Genomic DNA, 16,448 nt, shown 5'->3' with positions numbered 1-16,448 from the left:
TCATGCAAGAGCATATTCAAACGTTCCTTTATCAAGACCCTCGACTTCATCTTCCCAAGTGGAAGAAGGCATGCTACTATAGGGGTCCAGTAAGATTTTGAAGCATCTAATAATAAGTAGTCCCAAGAAAACACACAGAATCCCTACGAAGGCAAAGCCAGTTTTTTGCTCTAAAGTCAGTGAGAAGGTGGATACTTCGTTGACACTCATGCTGGCTGAAGCGTTGCTGCAGTAGCTACTGCTCATCATTGGGTGTCACATACTGGTGAGTCTTCAGAATTTTCACTCGTATTCCTTCTTTGCCTGTACACAAAAGTGGAGTCAGTTTGGTTATGGACAAATGTAACATAGTCCTTAGAGCATAAAAAAAATTTGAAAACAAAAACTCCATGGGCATTAATAGTGAAAGTACATTTTTGTACCCCCAAATCAGCCTGGCAACACTGTCATTAGAAATTGGTAGTCCCTGAACGAAAGCTAGTTGGAGTTGCTAATCCTGACAATGACAATGAAAAACTGATAATTTACTTGCTTGTCCCTCCCACCCAAAATAGAAAACTACTGGCCAGGGGCATGTGAAATTTTGCAAGGCAGCGCTAGATGGCATTTTATCAGACTGGGCAAAATCCTGGTCAGCGCTTGCAAGGCCTCCATGTGCAGAGCTAAATGGGAAATTTATGCTGGAGAGCTTGCACTATCAGTATCTGAGTCCTTAATCTGGTGAAACACCTATTGTCTTCAATGGGCATTTTACCTGAGTCAGACTAATGGATTGGGCCCATGTATTTTAGCCTAGAACTCTAATGGCAATAAACCAAACGTACAGAATGAAAATGTCATTTTTATATAATATTGTTTGGGCTCCATTTTCAGACAAATGCGTGCCTAAAAATGCTTGTAAAAATGACCATCTGAATGTTTAACTTCTCACTAATCATGTGTATGTGTAAGTAGTGTTAAATGAAAGATAATGTGCTTGTGCAGTTGCGTTCTTGCTTTTCTGAATTCCTGTCCTATGTGATTGTTACTCAGTAGAGCATAAATATGATTAGAGTCTGGCTGGGGCCACAGACTGTTGAAAGCTACATTCAGATTGGCAGGCTGAGCCATGTGCCAGCTCCCAAGGGTGCACAGTGTATATGTCCCCACCAAACTGAAATTAGAAATCCTTACACCCATTAGTGTATGCGGAAAGGTTAATGGGAGAAGCGAGAATCTTTTTCTTTCCCTCATTATGCTGTTCTCATCACCATTATTTTCCCTTTTAAAATGTTGCTGTTCCCCAAGACACTGATTTAGGAGCCTTAAAACAGCTTCCTCATTCAAAGCATCATTAATAAGCAGTACACAAAGGGTGCAATCCCGCATTCGTGGCACTTTAAAAACATCCACTAACTTCACTAGCAGTTTGGGCGGGAGAGTGCAAGAAATGTAGAAGGGCCCAAAATACACAGGGCCAAATTATGGTTTGCCCTTGCATGAGTGCACTAGCCTGGGAAGGGCGTGCAGGGAACCCTTCCTCCTTTCTAGTGCACTCACACTGGAGGTAGCCCATGCTGGGATTTGTGCTCCCTTAGTGTTGGTGGGGGGGAGTGAGACAGGGCTCGCTAGCCCATGTAGTGGCAGTAAAAGCTGCAAAGATGGTGTGGCCAGGTGGGCTAGGGAACATGGCCAGGGCCCCACCCATACACACCAGCTAATGCCTTGAGACTGGTGCTGACTGAGCACACATTCCACCATATTTAGAAGTGTACAAGTAACATTTCTGAACATGCTTTCTCCCGTGCTCTTGGGAGCAATACACCTGCCTTAGCCTTACATGGGCATTATGTTCCAGCCACTTCCACTCAGGTGTCACACCTGCCTCATCACCACTGCCACAACTCAGCAGACCTCAAGGTGTCATAGCATTATAGGTGATCTGCAAAGGGGAAAGAAAATGGACTCCCCCACCCCTTTTTATTAGCTTCTTTATAATGATAAAGAAGGCAAAAGAGGTTTTTCTTCTCTTCATAATTTTTGTCTGCTTGGTTTCCTGTTAGAAACTGATATCCTGCCTTCCCTGATGACTCTATGGACAACTAGAGAACTGGTAGGATTATAACATAGCAAGTACCACCGGGGGGGGGGACACAAATAATTTTTAGGCTGATCGTTTGTTTGTTTTTGTTGGCTGTTAACACCTATTTAACTAAAACACTTGGGGAAAACATTCCTTTTGTTCAACACCCTTTCTCCAAGGAAGCTCCCATTATAAATTTCCAAGTCATCCCAGAAAAAACAAACAGTAACCAGTAAAAGATCCTTGTTTGGATCTTCTCTTTCCCTCCTGATAACCTCCATATTTCTTTATATAGATCATAAAGAACCAAAATTAAAAAACAGGGAAGGAGAAAAGAAAAGGACAGAAAGCAAACCTATTTTTTTCTTTTGCAGCTTCCGTTTAATTTAGTCCATAATAAGGAGTAAGGATAAAATAGAAGGAAGGATACGGTTAAAAACTGGGGGCCAGATCTTTAGCTGATGTGAGTCAGTGTAGAGCTATTGACTTCACTAGAGCTACACTGATTTATACCCATTGGATTTGGCCCTACAACCTGCACCTGTTTTAAGGTTTGGAAAATGTTGGTTTAAGCACCTCACCACCACCATCTCTTTCCTCTCCCTGACTCCCAGTCCAAACCTCTGCATTGTTCATTAGCAAAATTAATTCCTCATACTTAGAGGCTTGTCCATCAGAGCCATGAGATCTTTACTCCTGTTGAGTAATGTCTTGTTCTGTGAGTTGTGCCATTGAACCAAATGGTACAATTTACGGCGTATGGTGCTACTCGGTGAGAGACCAGGTGCCACTATATGACCCGTAGTAACCAAAATTAACGTCAACAGCAATAGAATAACAATAATTGATATCTATATGAAGAAAACAAATGTAATAGATGAAACCACCTGATTCACACGTTTTCATGTAAGGCACGTTTCCAGTTTTTCCAGAAAGTTTAACAGCTGCAGAGATTGGAGAGTAAAATCACAGAATTCTCAGATTGTTGCCCAAATCCATTATACGTAACAGGATCCAGCCAAGAATAAAGTTCTCCTTGCAGGAGTCCAAGGACTCTGAGAAATTAAAAAAAATGAAAGGCTTATACTGGGAAATGATTTGTACACTAAAGCAAGAAGACACAGTGCCAGAAAAAAAAGTACACCCATAAAAGATACAGAAGTCTCTGAGACAAACTATAGCCCTGGCTCTGCAATTGGTTCTGCAGGAGGGGGACACTTGTGCCTATGTGAAGTCCACAGAAATCAGAGGGGCTCTGCCCCCAACTCCCAGAGGAACATAAACTCCCAATCTTGCAGTCTTACTTTGGCAAAAATCCTCTCCCATTGGAGTCCATGGGAGTTTTGCCTGAGAAACGAGTGCAGAAGCAGGTTCCAAGATAAGATACAGTTTACAAGCCAAACCAAACCTGCAAGTAACACCATTTATTTTAATGAGCTAGGATGATCACATAATTCAGGAATGAAGAAGAGACACATAAAACCCTGTATTAAATCACCAACAGGAGTATTATGCACTGGACCCTATGGCTTAATTAATAGGATTAGACCAATATTTGGGCTGATTTCTCACACAGACTAGGAAACAAGCATTGCTATTGGTCCTTGCATGCTTGCTCTACTAAACGTTTGCTATTAGCCCACACTGATATTATTTTATTTATTTATTATTCAGTTCATCATACTGGCAATTATGGGTCAAATCTTCAGCATGCAAAGCCTGAGTAAATTGACAGGGAGTACAAGGAAATGCATACAGTGCTGAGGAACAGAATTCTTGGCCCCAACCTGCAGTAGTGGGGTGGAACAACTCTGTGGGTGCCATTGGCTATATGGAGTAATAGTGTATATTTCTTGTGCAGGGGCCTTGGGCCTGTCAATCCATATTGTGTGTCTCTGTTGAGTCCTGAGCTCTCCTTCTCCCCATCCTGAGCAGCAGAGAGGTAGTATTTCCACTGCATTTCAGGCCTTGCATGCTCACAGATTGGAGTGGAGAATTTGGTACTACATGTGTACCATATAAAAGTAAGATTTTACTTGTTTGGGGGAATGGGATATGTTTACATTATAAATCTGTTTACAGATTGGCGACTGAAGGCCGCAGCCAGCAGTTATGCATACATAATGTCATCTGCGCTAGAGTAAAATCATGAGGAAAAAAGACCATGAATGTTAGAGGGTCCTAATCCAACAAAGTATGTAGGTAACCACTAGGTCAGAGATCAGAGGCATGCATTATAGGAACTAGAACTTGTAGGATTCATTTGTCAGGAGTTTTCACCAAACCAATCCCTATTGGTCCAAGTTCTACAGTTTGCTTCCATGTAGTTTCACTCAACTGCGCCTCAAAATCCCTCTGGATTGGGAGAAGCAAGGATCCCTGAATAGCCTGTTGTTGTGGAAAAGGCCATCTGATGCCCCTGCAAGACCAGAAAGGGGGCCACCAGGAAGCAGGAGTGGAACAAATGCTTCACCCCCATGGATGACAATGGTAAGCAGAGGGTCGGGAGCAACTGGACATTGCTGGATGAATGGTGCTAAGGAGGTCAAAAGATGGTAGTGAGCACAGTATAGAAGCCTAGATAAATAGGTAGATAAGTTGGAGTGCCTAAGATTATTGTAACAGCATCAACCCATATCCACCAAATGTTTGTGGACCTGGGCTGATGTTTAAAGTTCCGTTAGAATCCAACCCTGATTATGGGTGGTTTGAGGGTTTCGATATGAACTTTTTGTGCAACCCTAGTTACCCACCCTCACATTTCCAAACTTTGGAAAAAGAAAGTGTCAACAGTAATTCCACATGTTCTTGGGAAAGGGTCTGAGAAGTCTGACCACAGCCTCCAAAGGTTGCTGATTATAAGACTTCCTTAAGAGTCTTCCTCACATGTTTGATATTAGCCTTACCCTCAAAAACAAACAGGTTTTGTTGTAAAGATCATTGTGTAAGGGCCCAATCTTGTGAGGTGCTGAGTACACTTAAGTCCCACTGAAGTCACCAGGAGTTGAGAGGACTCAGATCCTTGCATGATCAAGCCTGGGTTGACTGAGAATTCACATTACATATTAAAAGCCAGGTTAAAAAAACTAATTGTGCTTAATGAGTTTCAGGTGGCTCCTGTAATCACATAATAGTAATAAAAAGTCATTCCAGGGTACGCAGATAGTTATCATTCAGGAAGTACTGGAGGTTGCATGGCTGAAGCAGTGGTGCAGTGACCCCATCATTCTGATGATGCTTCAAATGACCTGGATTCCAGATTAATGCTTCTAAGAATTTTAAAAGGTATTTAGGTGCCTAAAGATGCTGACAGGCACATACTGGGATTTTCAAAAGCACTTAGGTGCCTGTATGCATCTTTATATATCTAAATATCTTTAAAAATCTGTCTCTGGAGGAGTGGCCCTTCAAGGTGGTACAACTGCTGTAGCAGGAATTTGAAGGAGGCAATGAAGGGAGAGGATTAGTGATGGGTACACCTCAAAAAGTTCTCTCCAGTTTCCATGAATTTGGAAGTTTATCCAAACCATCTGGACCATCTGAGATGACAACACTCGTCTGGAAATGTCAGGAGAACATCTCTGTGACTGCAGAGCCAGCCTCACTTCAGTTAATACACATACTGCATCCCTAAATCATTGCAGGAAAGTCAGCCTCTTCTTCCCACCCTATACATCCAGCAGGTCATGATCCCAAACCTGGCATTCAAGAGAATGTTATGCAGGGAGCCCAGTGCCATGCTGCCCAGCACTGTTTTGTATCAGAAGGGTGTAATTAGCCATTCTGAGAGTGTAGTAGGGCCAGGTGTGGCCTACAGTATGTAATCACAGGACATACTGCATCTTTTTGGAGCAGCAGTAAATTCCATTCCACTGTGCATTCCCCTGCAAATCTGAGCCAGCAAGGGATTGCCACCCCCTTTATATACAATATAAAAAGACAGGATTTTACTCCTAGTAAATGCACAATACCTAGAGTATCCATTTGGTGGTAGATCCTGTGCTCCGTAATGCACTTTTTATTCTTATGAGCTAGGGATGTCTGGATAAGTGAGACACAGAATAGAAAAACAAAAGATTCAGTGTCATCATCCTTCTTCGACTTGTGAACATAAAATAATGCAATACACTGGCCATGAGCATGTACTATATTTGTACCATAAGATATGAAGTCTCTGCAAGGCAACTGTTGATATACAGTTATATCTATAGCTTTCACTTCTCTTTGGCATCCTTTTGCACCAGGACACTTCTGTATTTACAAAAACATAGAATTCAGTCTATAATCATTTACAGCCAATTTCAAGAAGCAGTATTGAAAAAAACATTTAATTTCTGCTACAAACTGCCTATTTTGTCTTACCCTAAGAGAAGCTTTCTCTGAGAATATCCCTCACCAGGCCATAATACAGTCATTAAATGCATTATTAAAAGCAGATCTACAGCAAAGCTAGGAAATCATAACAAAAGAGCATAGCAAGCTCAAGATATCCTGCAAAATTTAAACAGACAAAACCAGGGCAATTCTCCAGCCAAGATGTGCACAGCCCCCCCACCCCCGCCCTTCTTGTTTTGTAACTAGATAGAGAAGCATCCTTATCGAATGAAAACCTAGCAATACAAACCCCATTCTTCCTTGTCCCCTCTCCCCATGCTGATGAACTGCAGAAGTTGCAGTAGGTTCTCAAGCTGTTGAAAGCTCAGGATTGAGCCTATGTCTGCTGGGATCCTCCCTTGTGGCCACAAACCCAGTGAGGCTCCCCACGCGACACATCCCTACAACCCCCACCAGAGGCTCCAGGGGTCATCCGTGGCCGTTTCTTCAGACAGATGGACGCATCGCTTGGGGACTCCTCTCCAAACACTTGGGTCAAGATGCGGTTGGAAATTCTCGAACTGGATTAAAGAAAGAAAGTAAGAAAGACCCTTTAGGATGATTCAGCCCCGCTTCCCTCCAACTCCCGCCCCCCTTCTACCGATTCACCTGAAGAAGTATGGAAACTTCCTGCAAAATACTACGTGAGAGGCATCAGCAAATCTTTGCTGCACTCCCATCCAGATGCTGCAGCAGCCGCAAGAGCGGCTGCCCAGCGATTTCTCTCTTGGATCACCGGAGCCTGCAGGCTACCTTCCCTCCTGAAACATAAGGTTCTGGGACATGGCACCTGGAGGCACAGCAGCACCTCCGTTGACGTGTCAGAGGGGTCCTTACCATGCAAGCAACAATGTCACACAGACTGCAAGGCTGGCTTTTCCCACAGGCTGGCTTTCAAACAGAACAAGTAAAAGCAGGGAGGCGGGATTTGAAATTGACTAAGGTGTTCTGTGACTATCTGCATTCAGTTGCACATTTCCAGAACAATGCAGGGGCTCTAGCCTTTCATTCTGTGGGGGATATCTGAATTATTTATGTCGGTTAATTTAGCCCTCGGGTGCTGTTTGGTTAAATAGGCAGCGCGGGTATATAATCAGTGCACTGCTAAAATCCTAGCCGCATCAGCCCTGGATCCCCCGAGGGAGCGGCATCGCCCCATGGGAGCACATTGTCACGGCTTTCGACCTCACGCTTTCTACCATCTAGTGATTAATGAGACCGGAAGAGCCATGTTAAATACTCCGGGCCCAAATCCTGCTCTCCTGCAAGCAACTGGTGTGTGTAAACGATGAAGGTGTAGCCCATAACATTCAATTGGTTTCTGTGAGGTACTGGGGTGAGCTGAAGGATGGTCTCTTCTTATTTTGTGTCTGCCTCTGGCATTGCTAGCACCCCTTCTCCCAGCAGCTTAATAATCCATCATTATTATTAATAATCATGTCCAGGGGCTGTCATTAGTGCTGAAGCTTCTTTGCCGAGTTTGTGCCTAAGTTACATATGTCTTGTAGATCTCCGTTTGTAAAGATAAGTTTAAAAAATTAGGATTCCACTTGCTATATTAGAAGGTGGTATTAACGTGTATGTGGCTACCGGATGGAGAATTGTTTTAAGTTGTCTTAAATTTAATAAATTAAGTTTTAATATATTAAATTAAAAAAACCCACTCAGGCACATTTTAACTGATCATTCCATTTCTGTGCATTCCAGTAGGTAAGCACCCCATTGGAAATTCATACTGATCTCAGTGGCACAGGACTGGTATCCAAGTAAGTATCAAGGATGACAAGGTTTGCGGTTACACTGGCTAGCTGTATACCTTACATATGTACTGAAACACAAGGTTAAAGGCTAAAGACAGGGGAAGTCCTGTTATAAATGCATATCTCAAAAGGTTTTTTTATTGCTTTAATTAAAATAGAGTTTTAACTATTGTTAAATAAATATGATAAATATTTGTGAAGTTATTTTTTCTGAGGAAATGGGGGGAGGATTTTTTCCTGCTGTGTGTTGCTATATTTATATATGAATCTCTTTTTTTCCCCAGTGTTTGTACAGCACCTAGCACAATGGGGTCCTAAGACTTTGGGCACTCTTATAATAGAAATGTTTACTACTACTACTAAAAATCTGTGTGATTATTATCCTGTATTGGCCCTTCATGATCACAGAATAAACAATGTGTATTACTGAAAATGTTACATATATAAAATTAATTTTTAAAGGGATTATTATATGTAAAGACACTTGGTCCCTTTAAAAGCAGATCCTTTCAAAGGATATGATGTGCCACATTCTGCCTCCAAAATATACTTGTAAATGTACTTCTGTGTGTCGTTCTCCCCTGCTGCCTCCGCAGCACCACCACCCTTTTTCTGGGACTCTGCAAAAGGCTCTCCATGAGTTAAGATTTGCATAGAGGAGAAATGGGAAGTGGACAGGTTTAGGCTAGACATTGGGAGGGTCCTCATTATCTCCTTACCAGTTCATCATCATTTACTAGGGAGAGGTAAAACAGCTACAGGCTCTTCTGCTAAGCTCTGTTACCTCTTCTGCTGAACCTCTTGACACAGCGGAATCTTCGTTTAAGGGGGTCTTCAGATAGCTGGGGCCAGAGAAGGGGCTGATGGTACAGCTGCGAATCAGAGGAGGGGCAGGCCTGAGCCATTGTGGAGGTAGCCAGCCTGTATGTGGATAGCTCTTGCCTTCTGCAGATTCTTCAAGATCCATAGTGTTATAGGTTTCAGAGTAACAGCCGTGTTAGCAAAAAGAAAAGGAGTACTTGCGGCACCTTAGAGACTAACCAATTTATTTAAGCATAAGCTTTCGTGAGCTACAGCCCACTTCATCGGATGCATACTGTGGAAAGTATAGAAGATCTTTTTATACACACAAAGCATGAAAAAATACCTCCCCCGACCCCACTCTTCTGCTGGTAATAGCTTATCTAAAGTGACCACTCTCCTTACAATGTGTATGATAATCAAGGTGGGCCATTTCCAGCACAAATCCAGGGTTTAACAAGAACGTCTGGGGGGGGTGGGGGTGGGAAAAAACTATGGGAAATAGGTTACCTTGCATAATGACTTAGCCACTCCCAGTTTCTATTCAAGCCTAAGTTAATTGTATCCAATTTGCAAATGAATTCCAATTCAACAGTTTCTCGTTGGAGTCTGGATTTGAAGTTTTTTTGTTGTAATATTGCAACTTTCATGTCTGTAATCGCGTGACCAGAGAGATTGAAGTGTTCTCCGACTGGTTTATGAATGTTATCATTCTTGACGTCTGATTTGTGTCCATTTATTCTTTTACGTAGAGACTGTCCAGTTTGACCAATGTACATGGCAGAGGGGCATTGCCGGCACATGATGGCATATATCACATTGGTGGATGTGCAGGTGAACAAGCCTCTGATAGTGTGGCTGATGTTATTAGGCCCTGTGATGGTGTCCCCTGAATTGATATGTGGGCACAGTTGGCAACGGGCTTTGTGGCAAGGATAGGTTCCTGGGTTAGTGGTTCTGTTGTGTGGTATGTGATTGCTGCTGAGTATTTGCTTCAGGTTTTTGTCTCTGTCTGAGGGGTTGGAGCAAATGCGGTTGTATCGCAGAGCTTGGCTGTAGACGATGGATCGTGTGGTGTGGTCAGGGTGAAAGCTGGAGGCATGTAGGTAGGAGTAGCGGTCAGTAGGTTTCCGGTATAGGGTGGTGTTTATGTGACCATCATTTATTAGCACTGTAGTGTCCAGGAAGTGGATCTCTTGTGTGGACTGGACCAGGCTGAGGTTGATGGTGGGAAACACCTACAAGAGCTCTATCAAGCATTCTTACAACTACAATACCCACCTGCGGAAGTGAAGAAACAGACTGATAGAGCCAGAAGAGTTCCCAGAAGTCACCTACTACAGGACAGGCCTAACAAAGAAAATAACAGAACGCCACTAGCCGTCACCTTCAGCCCCCAACTAAAACCCCTCCAACGCATTATTAAGGATCTACAACCTATCCTGAAGGATGACCCAACACTCTCACAAATCTTGGGAGACAGGCCAGTCCTTGCCTACAGACAGCCCCCCAACCTGAAGCAAATACTCAGCAGCAACCACATACCACACAACAGAACCACTAACCCAGGAACCTATCCTTGCAACAAAGCCCGTTGCCAACTGTGCCCACATATCTATTCAGGGGACACCATCACAGGGCCTAATAACATCAGCCACACTATCAGAGGCTTGTTCACCTGCACATCCACCAATGTGATATATGCCATCATGTGCCGGCAATGCCCCTCTGCCATGTACATTGGTCAAACTGGACAGTCTCTACGTAAAAGAATAAATGGACACAAATCAGACGTCAAGAATGATAACATTCATAAACCAGTCGGAGAACACTTCAATCTCTCTGGTCACGCGATTACAGACATGAAAGTTGCAATATTACAACAAAAAAACTTCAAATCCAGACTCCAACGAGAAACTGTTGAATTGGAATTCATTTGCAAATTGGATACAATTAACTTAGGCTTGAATAGAGACTGGGAGTGGCTAAGTCATTATGCAAGGTAACTTATTTCCCATAGCTTTTTCCTACCCCCACCCCTCCCAGACGTTCTTGTTAAACCTTGGATTTGTGCTGGAAATGGCCCACCTTGATTATCATACACATTGTAAGGAGAGTGGTCACTTTAGATAAGCTATTACCAGCAGGAGAGTGGGGTGGGGGGAGGTATTTTTTCATGCTTTGTGTGTATAAAAAGATCTTCTATACTTTCCACAGTATGCATCCGATGAAGTGAGCTGTAGCTCACGAAAGCTTATGCTCAAATAAATTGGTTAGTCTCTAAGGTGCCGCAAGTACTCCTTTTCTTTTTATAGTGTTATAAGTGTGGAAGTGCTGTTCATTCACCCCTACCTCCTCTTGGAATGATTTGGGGAAATCCTCATGCTGTTTTCCTCCCCTCAGGTGCCCTACTGTAAGAATGGATGCTGAGGCCAATCATTTAAAAATTGGAACTATTCTCTTCACATTTATACTATTACAGGCTTGAATAGCCTGATCTCCTGTAACTGGTTCTTGAAACTGGCACTTGCAGTTGTATTTAAACATTTCCCCTCACTGCATTTTTATCTGTTTGACTTCCATTTTTCATGGAAACCAAACTAGAGAAGCAGCTGGTAGCCAGCGGCTGAGAATGAGAGAGCTGCTGGTTGTCAGTAATAGTGCTGTTTTTTAAAATTCCCTGTGCAGTCCAAGGTGTTGTACTTTAGAATGGAAAAACAATGAAAAATGAAAATAAATGAAGCCACCACTTCCCCCCTTGAGTTGGAGTAGTGAATTCTTGGATGGCAAACTGGTTAACTGTGTTTGGTATGCTAGATACCTGAACAGATGGAACCTTCATCATCCGCTTATTTTCCATTTTCCATCAGGCTGAATTTCTACTGAATTCAGCAATACAACTCCCACTGGCTTCATTTAGAGTTTGAACTGATTTGACCCTAGATTGCTTTCCTAAAGAGGATTAAGGGTACATTGGAAATGGATCCCTTGAATAGGAATTGAAATTTTATAGTCATCTAGTAATTTAGTATTTTGATCTTTGCAGATTTCATCAGGCAAAATTAAGGTTGGTTGGGTGCTGCAAAGCAAGTGGGGTGGGAGTGAGTGGCAGTGGGAAGCTAGCTGATATCTTGTCATATATATAAATCCATGGTATGCCCACATCTTGAATACTGCTTGCCGATGTGGTTGCCCCATCTCAAAAAAGATATATTGGACTTGGAAAAGGTTCAGAAAAGGACAACAGAAATGATTAGGGGTATGTGTGATGCTCTGTACCTTGGGAGAACACCTTGCACCCCCATGTTCATCCTTATAATACGATTGTGTGGTATCCAATGCAATGTTTGTCATGTCGGGTGTCTTCGGAAGGCTCATGATGCACTGAGCATTGTTGTTATAGTAATGTTATAGGTTGTAATTTCATGTATATAGTTATGAGTCTGAAAATGTGTCCTCATGGCTTAAAACAAGTCCAGGCAAAAACTCTTCAGGAGCAGAGGCCCAGGCAAAAGTCTCCAAGAGCAGAGGGGCAGTTCACACCTCATCAGGACATGTATGGGACAAACCCAGCCCAGCCTCACAGGAACAAAAGACACTGGGCTAGACATCAACAAAGGATCTGTTGGACTCTCCCCTTCCCTTGGTCAGTTTGGGACTACAGTGAGGTAATACTCACCTGACTCTGAAGGGAGGGGAGGGGGAAAGCCAAGAGGGAAGAAAGGACATGATAAAAGGGAGAGATGTTTGCCATGCTCTCTCTCTCTTCCACTTCTATCTACAGACACCACCACCAAGTGACTGAAGCGCTGATTAAAGGGGAGAGTATGGAACGTCTGCCCTATGAGGAGAGATTAAGAAGACTGGGACTTTTCAGCTTGGAAAAGAGACAACTAAGGGGGGATATGATAGAGGTCTATAAAATCATGACTGGTGTGGAGAAAGTAAATAAGGAAGTGTTATTTACTCCTTCTCATAACACAAGAACTAGGGGCCACCAAATTAAATTAATAGGCAGCAGGTTTAAAACAAACAAAAGGAAGTATTTTTTCACAGAATGCACAGTCAACCTGTGGAACTCCTTGCCAGGGGATCTTGTGAAGGCCAAGACTATAACAGGGTTCAAAAAAGAATTAGATAAATTAATGGAGGATAGGTCCATCAATGGCTATTAGCCAGGGTGGGCAGGGATGGTATCCCTAGCCTCTGTTTGCCAGAAGCTGGGAATGGGCGACAGGGAATGGATCACTTGATGATTACCTGTTCTGTTAATTCCCTCTGGGGCACCTGGCATTGGCCTCTGTCGGAAAACAGGATACTGGGCTAGATGGACCTTTCGTCTGACCCAGTATGGCCATTCTTATGTTTTTATGTCACTGTTTATTTTCAGACTTTTTAATGTTTAGTTGTAGAACTGTAAAGAAAATGTAACTTCTTTTGAAAGGTAACCAGGCTCCATTACTACACACATGCAAACTTAATATTTTTAACAGCTTTTTAAAAATCCCATTTTTTAACGATTGCCAGAAACTTAAATTGAGTTGGTGCATAAGGTCAATGGAGGGAGCCCTGTTCTGAAAGATCTGACATTGATCAATCAGGGTTCCTGTCCTACAGCTTTCAGCAAGTCTATAGGAGGGTTGAGTAGGGTGATGCATGATGGGTAGTGGACAACGGAAAGGAATGAACATGCTGATGGAGAAAGGCTTTTATCCACATAGCAAACCTGAAATGCTAAATTATTTATATCTGGAAATTGTTAATGTTTAAAGTTTTAACAATGAAATACCACTCCATCTCACCCTGTTCCTCTCTATGCATCCACCAGCCCCCTTCACTCCTCCTCCATGCCCCTTCAGGACACTGTACTCCAAGATCTCACATGATCCATTTCTGAGTAAGAAATATAAGGCAGCAAAGTTTTAGACATAGGAAAACTAATCTGGAAGTAGAGAGAAATAAAGAAAAGATTTCCTAGACTTTAAGACCCCTATCCAGCAAAGGTCTTAGGCACGTATGTAATTATACACAGGAGTAGTCAAACTGATCTCTGGGACTCTTCATGTTCTAAAAGTAATGCACACGCTTAAGTGTTTTCCTGGATTGGGGCCTAAGTGCATAAATAATCTTTAAAACGCCAAACAGGGAGACCTTCTCCACCAAACAACCACTCACATTCCACCCAAAAAAAGCCTGAGGTCTGGTCTATGTTAAGAATTTGCTTTGGAATAGCCACATCTCTTGGGGTGTGAAAAATCCACTCCTCTGAGAGACATAGCTATACTGTCCTAACCCCTGTCATAGACAGCACTAGGTCGATGGAAGAATTCTTCTGTCAACCTAGCTACTGCCTCTTGGGGAGGTGGATTACCTATACCAACAGGAGAACCTCTTCCATCTGCATAGGTAGTATCTACACTGAAGCACTACAGTGGTGCAGCGTTTTTCAGCATAGAGACACCCTGAGTAAAAGTTTAGTAAACCCAGGCTCTGTTGGACTGATCAGAGACCATCCACTGAGAAAGCCCTGCCTCCTAGCCCAGGCCCTAACTCAGTGCTTGCCAAATTTTTTACCTCACATCCCCCCTTACCGCTGTCCAACCCTCCCCCCCTCCCCAAAGCCGTGGTTGGAAGGTGAGGCCGGGAGCAGGGCCATGGTCGGGGCCATGGCTGGGGGCAGAGCCACAGGTGGGGACAGAACCAGATACAAGAGTAGAGTCACGACTGGGACCTGGGGGTGGGGCTGGAGCAGAGGTAGGGGCAGCAGAGTGGGGCTGGGTGACACTCCCTCCCCAACCCCTGTGGGGGCTGGCCTGGGTCCTGCCGCACACCTCTGAACATTCCTCTGCACCCCCTATGGGGGTACGCCCCACAGTTTGGGGACCACTGCCCTAACTGATATACTTGGGAACTGTCAATTTAAGCTGTCGCTGCTGTGTTAAAACACGAAGAGAGAGTCCATATCCAGTTTGGTAGGGTTGAAACCATTAAAGCTTAATGGATCAAAACCTAGACCTTGACTTATACCTTGGAATGAACTAAAAGGTAGAGCAGACCCTGGGACATATAGACATGTACAAGAACCAGCACTATTGTTTGAAAACTCAGAAGGAGGCTAGAGAGAGAAAAACAATGAATCCTGATGAAGTCTTTTATTCTTTAAAACAAAAAGACAAAAGACAAACTGGAAAAATGCTAAAATGGCAAGGAGGACAGCTGGAAGCAATCAGCAGCGCATATAAAGCTATAAAACTCAGTGATATCAGTAGGTTTCAGTTCTGTATTTGTTATACTGCTGCTGTGTTGCTTGTGAGAGATTTCTGCTAACAAACAACCCTCTGCAGTTTGTCCCTTCCAAGTGTTTGGCATTTTGGCTCTCACAAATATAAAGATCCCAATTTTTGCAGGTTTGGGGGAGAAACCTTTGTTTAATAGGAAGCAGTGGGGTTGGAGGAGGATCATATTTTGTATTACCTCAGACTCACGTAAGTTGTGTATACCAAAGTTTGTAGTGTAGAAATGGCATTATTCCTATACAGGAAGAGGAATTAGCTATACTGGTGCATCTGCCTTATGGGTTGTACTGGTATAACTATATCAGTAAAAAAATCACACCTCTAACAAAAATAGTTATTGCAGTGCAAAATCTGTATATAGACCAGGCCAAAGACACACACTGCCATAAATGATGGCATGGTGGGAGCAAGACAGTAGAGCCAGTAAAGCTCTCTCAATACGCGTACACAGGTCTAAAGTTTAGACTCTAAACCTCCGTGTAGGAAGTACGCAAGAATCTTAGCTGTTACTAGAGCATATGGGCCATGAAGTGGCAGAGGAGTCATCCCTTAGCCACTTTGCACCAATGCACTGTGTTTGGGGTATAAGACTCCCTTTTCCTCAACATTTTTAGATCCCTTGTGCAAAACCCATTATGCAGAGGTTTCTGTACTTGGTCCAATAATATAAAGGTATGAATTACTCCCTTTCATCTCAGTGGCATGATAGCTCTAAAACATATTGACAACAATTTACGGACAATGTTAACTAGTTCATTACTGATCATTATAGCAGAAACATCCATCTATTATGCAGCTGTAGGTAAAGCTTGAATAGAATGTTATCATTCCTTCCATTTAACCCCTGAGCAGGATGGACTTAGCCGTACCTGCCTAATCCTAGGCTTTTGATGTGCCTAGTGTATACTTAAAATTTAGGTCAATTTAGCTACTGCGCTCAGGGGCATAAAAATCCACAACCTGAATACCATAGTTATGCCGACCTAACCCCTGGGGTAGAAGCAGTTAGACTGATGGCAGAATGCTTCTGTTGAGCTAGCTACCATTACTCAAGGAGGTCGTGTTCCCACAGCAATGGAAAAACTCCTTCTGTCGCTGTAGCCTGTCTACACCATGGGGTTATGCTGGCATAGCTACAGCTCCATAGCTACGCTG

The 16,448-nt window shown here is 43.1% G+C and overlaps 1 protein-coding gene across 1 annotated transcript; it reads right to left on the bottom strand.

The window, feature by feature from the left end:
- Positions 1 to 249, bottom strand: CTXN2 (cortexin 2). The gene has a single exon (XM_077829071.1). It carries the CDS (start codon positions 247 to 249, stop codon positions 1 to 3), a length of 249 nt encoding a protein of 82 aa, XP_077685197.1.
- Positions 250 to 16,448: the final 16,199 nt, after the last annotated feature.

The sequence above is a fragment of the Eretmochelys imbricata genome, chromosome 10 (assembly GCF_965152235.1).
Source record: "Eretmochelys imbricata isolate rEreImb1 chromosome 10, rEreImb1.hap1, whole genome shotgun sequence".
NCBI lineage: Eukaryota > Metazoa > Chordata > Testudines > Cheloniidae > Eretmochelys > Eretmochelys imbricata.
This window is presented reverse-complemented; position numbering and strand designations above follow the sequence as displayed.

Excerpts from the sequence above, each read along its gene's own strand:
- CTXN2 (XM_077829071.1), bottom strand. The coding sequence starts at position 249 with ATGATGAGCAGTAGCTACTGCAGCAACGCTTCAGCCAGCATGAGTGTC.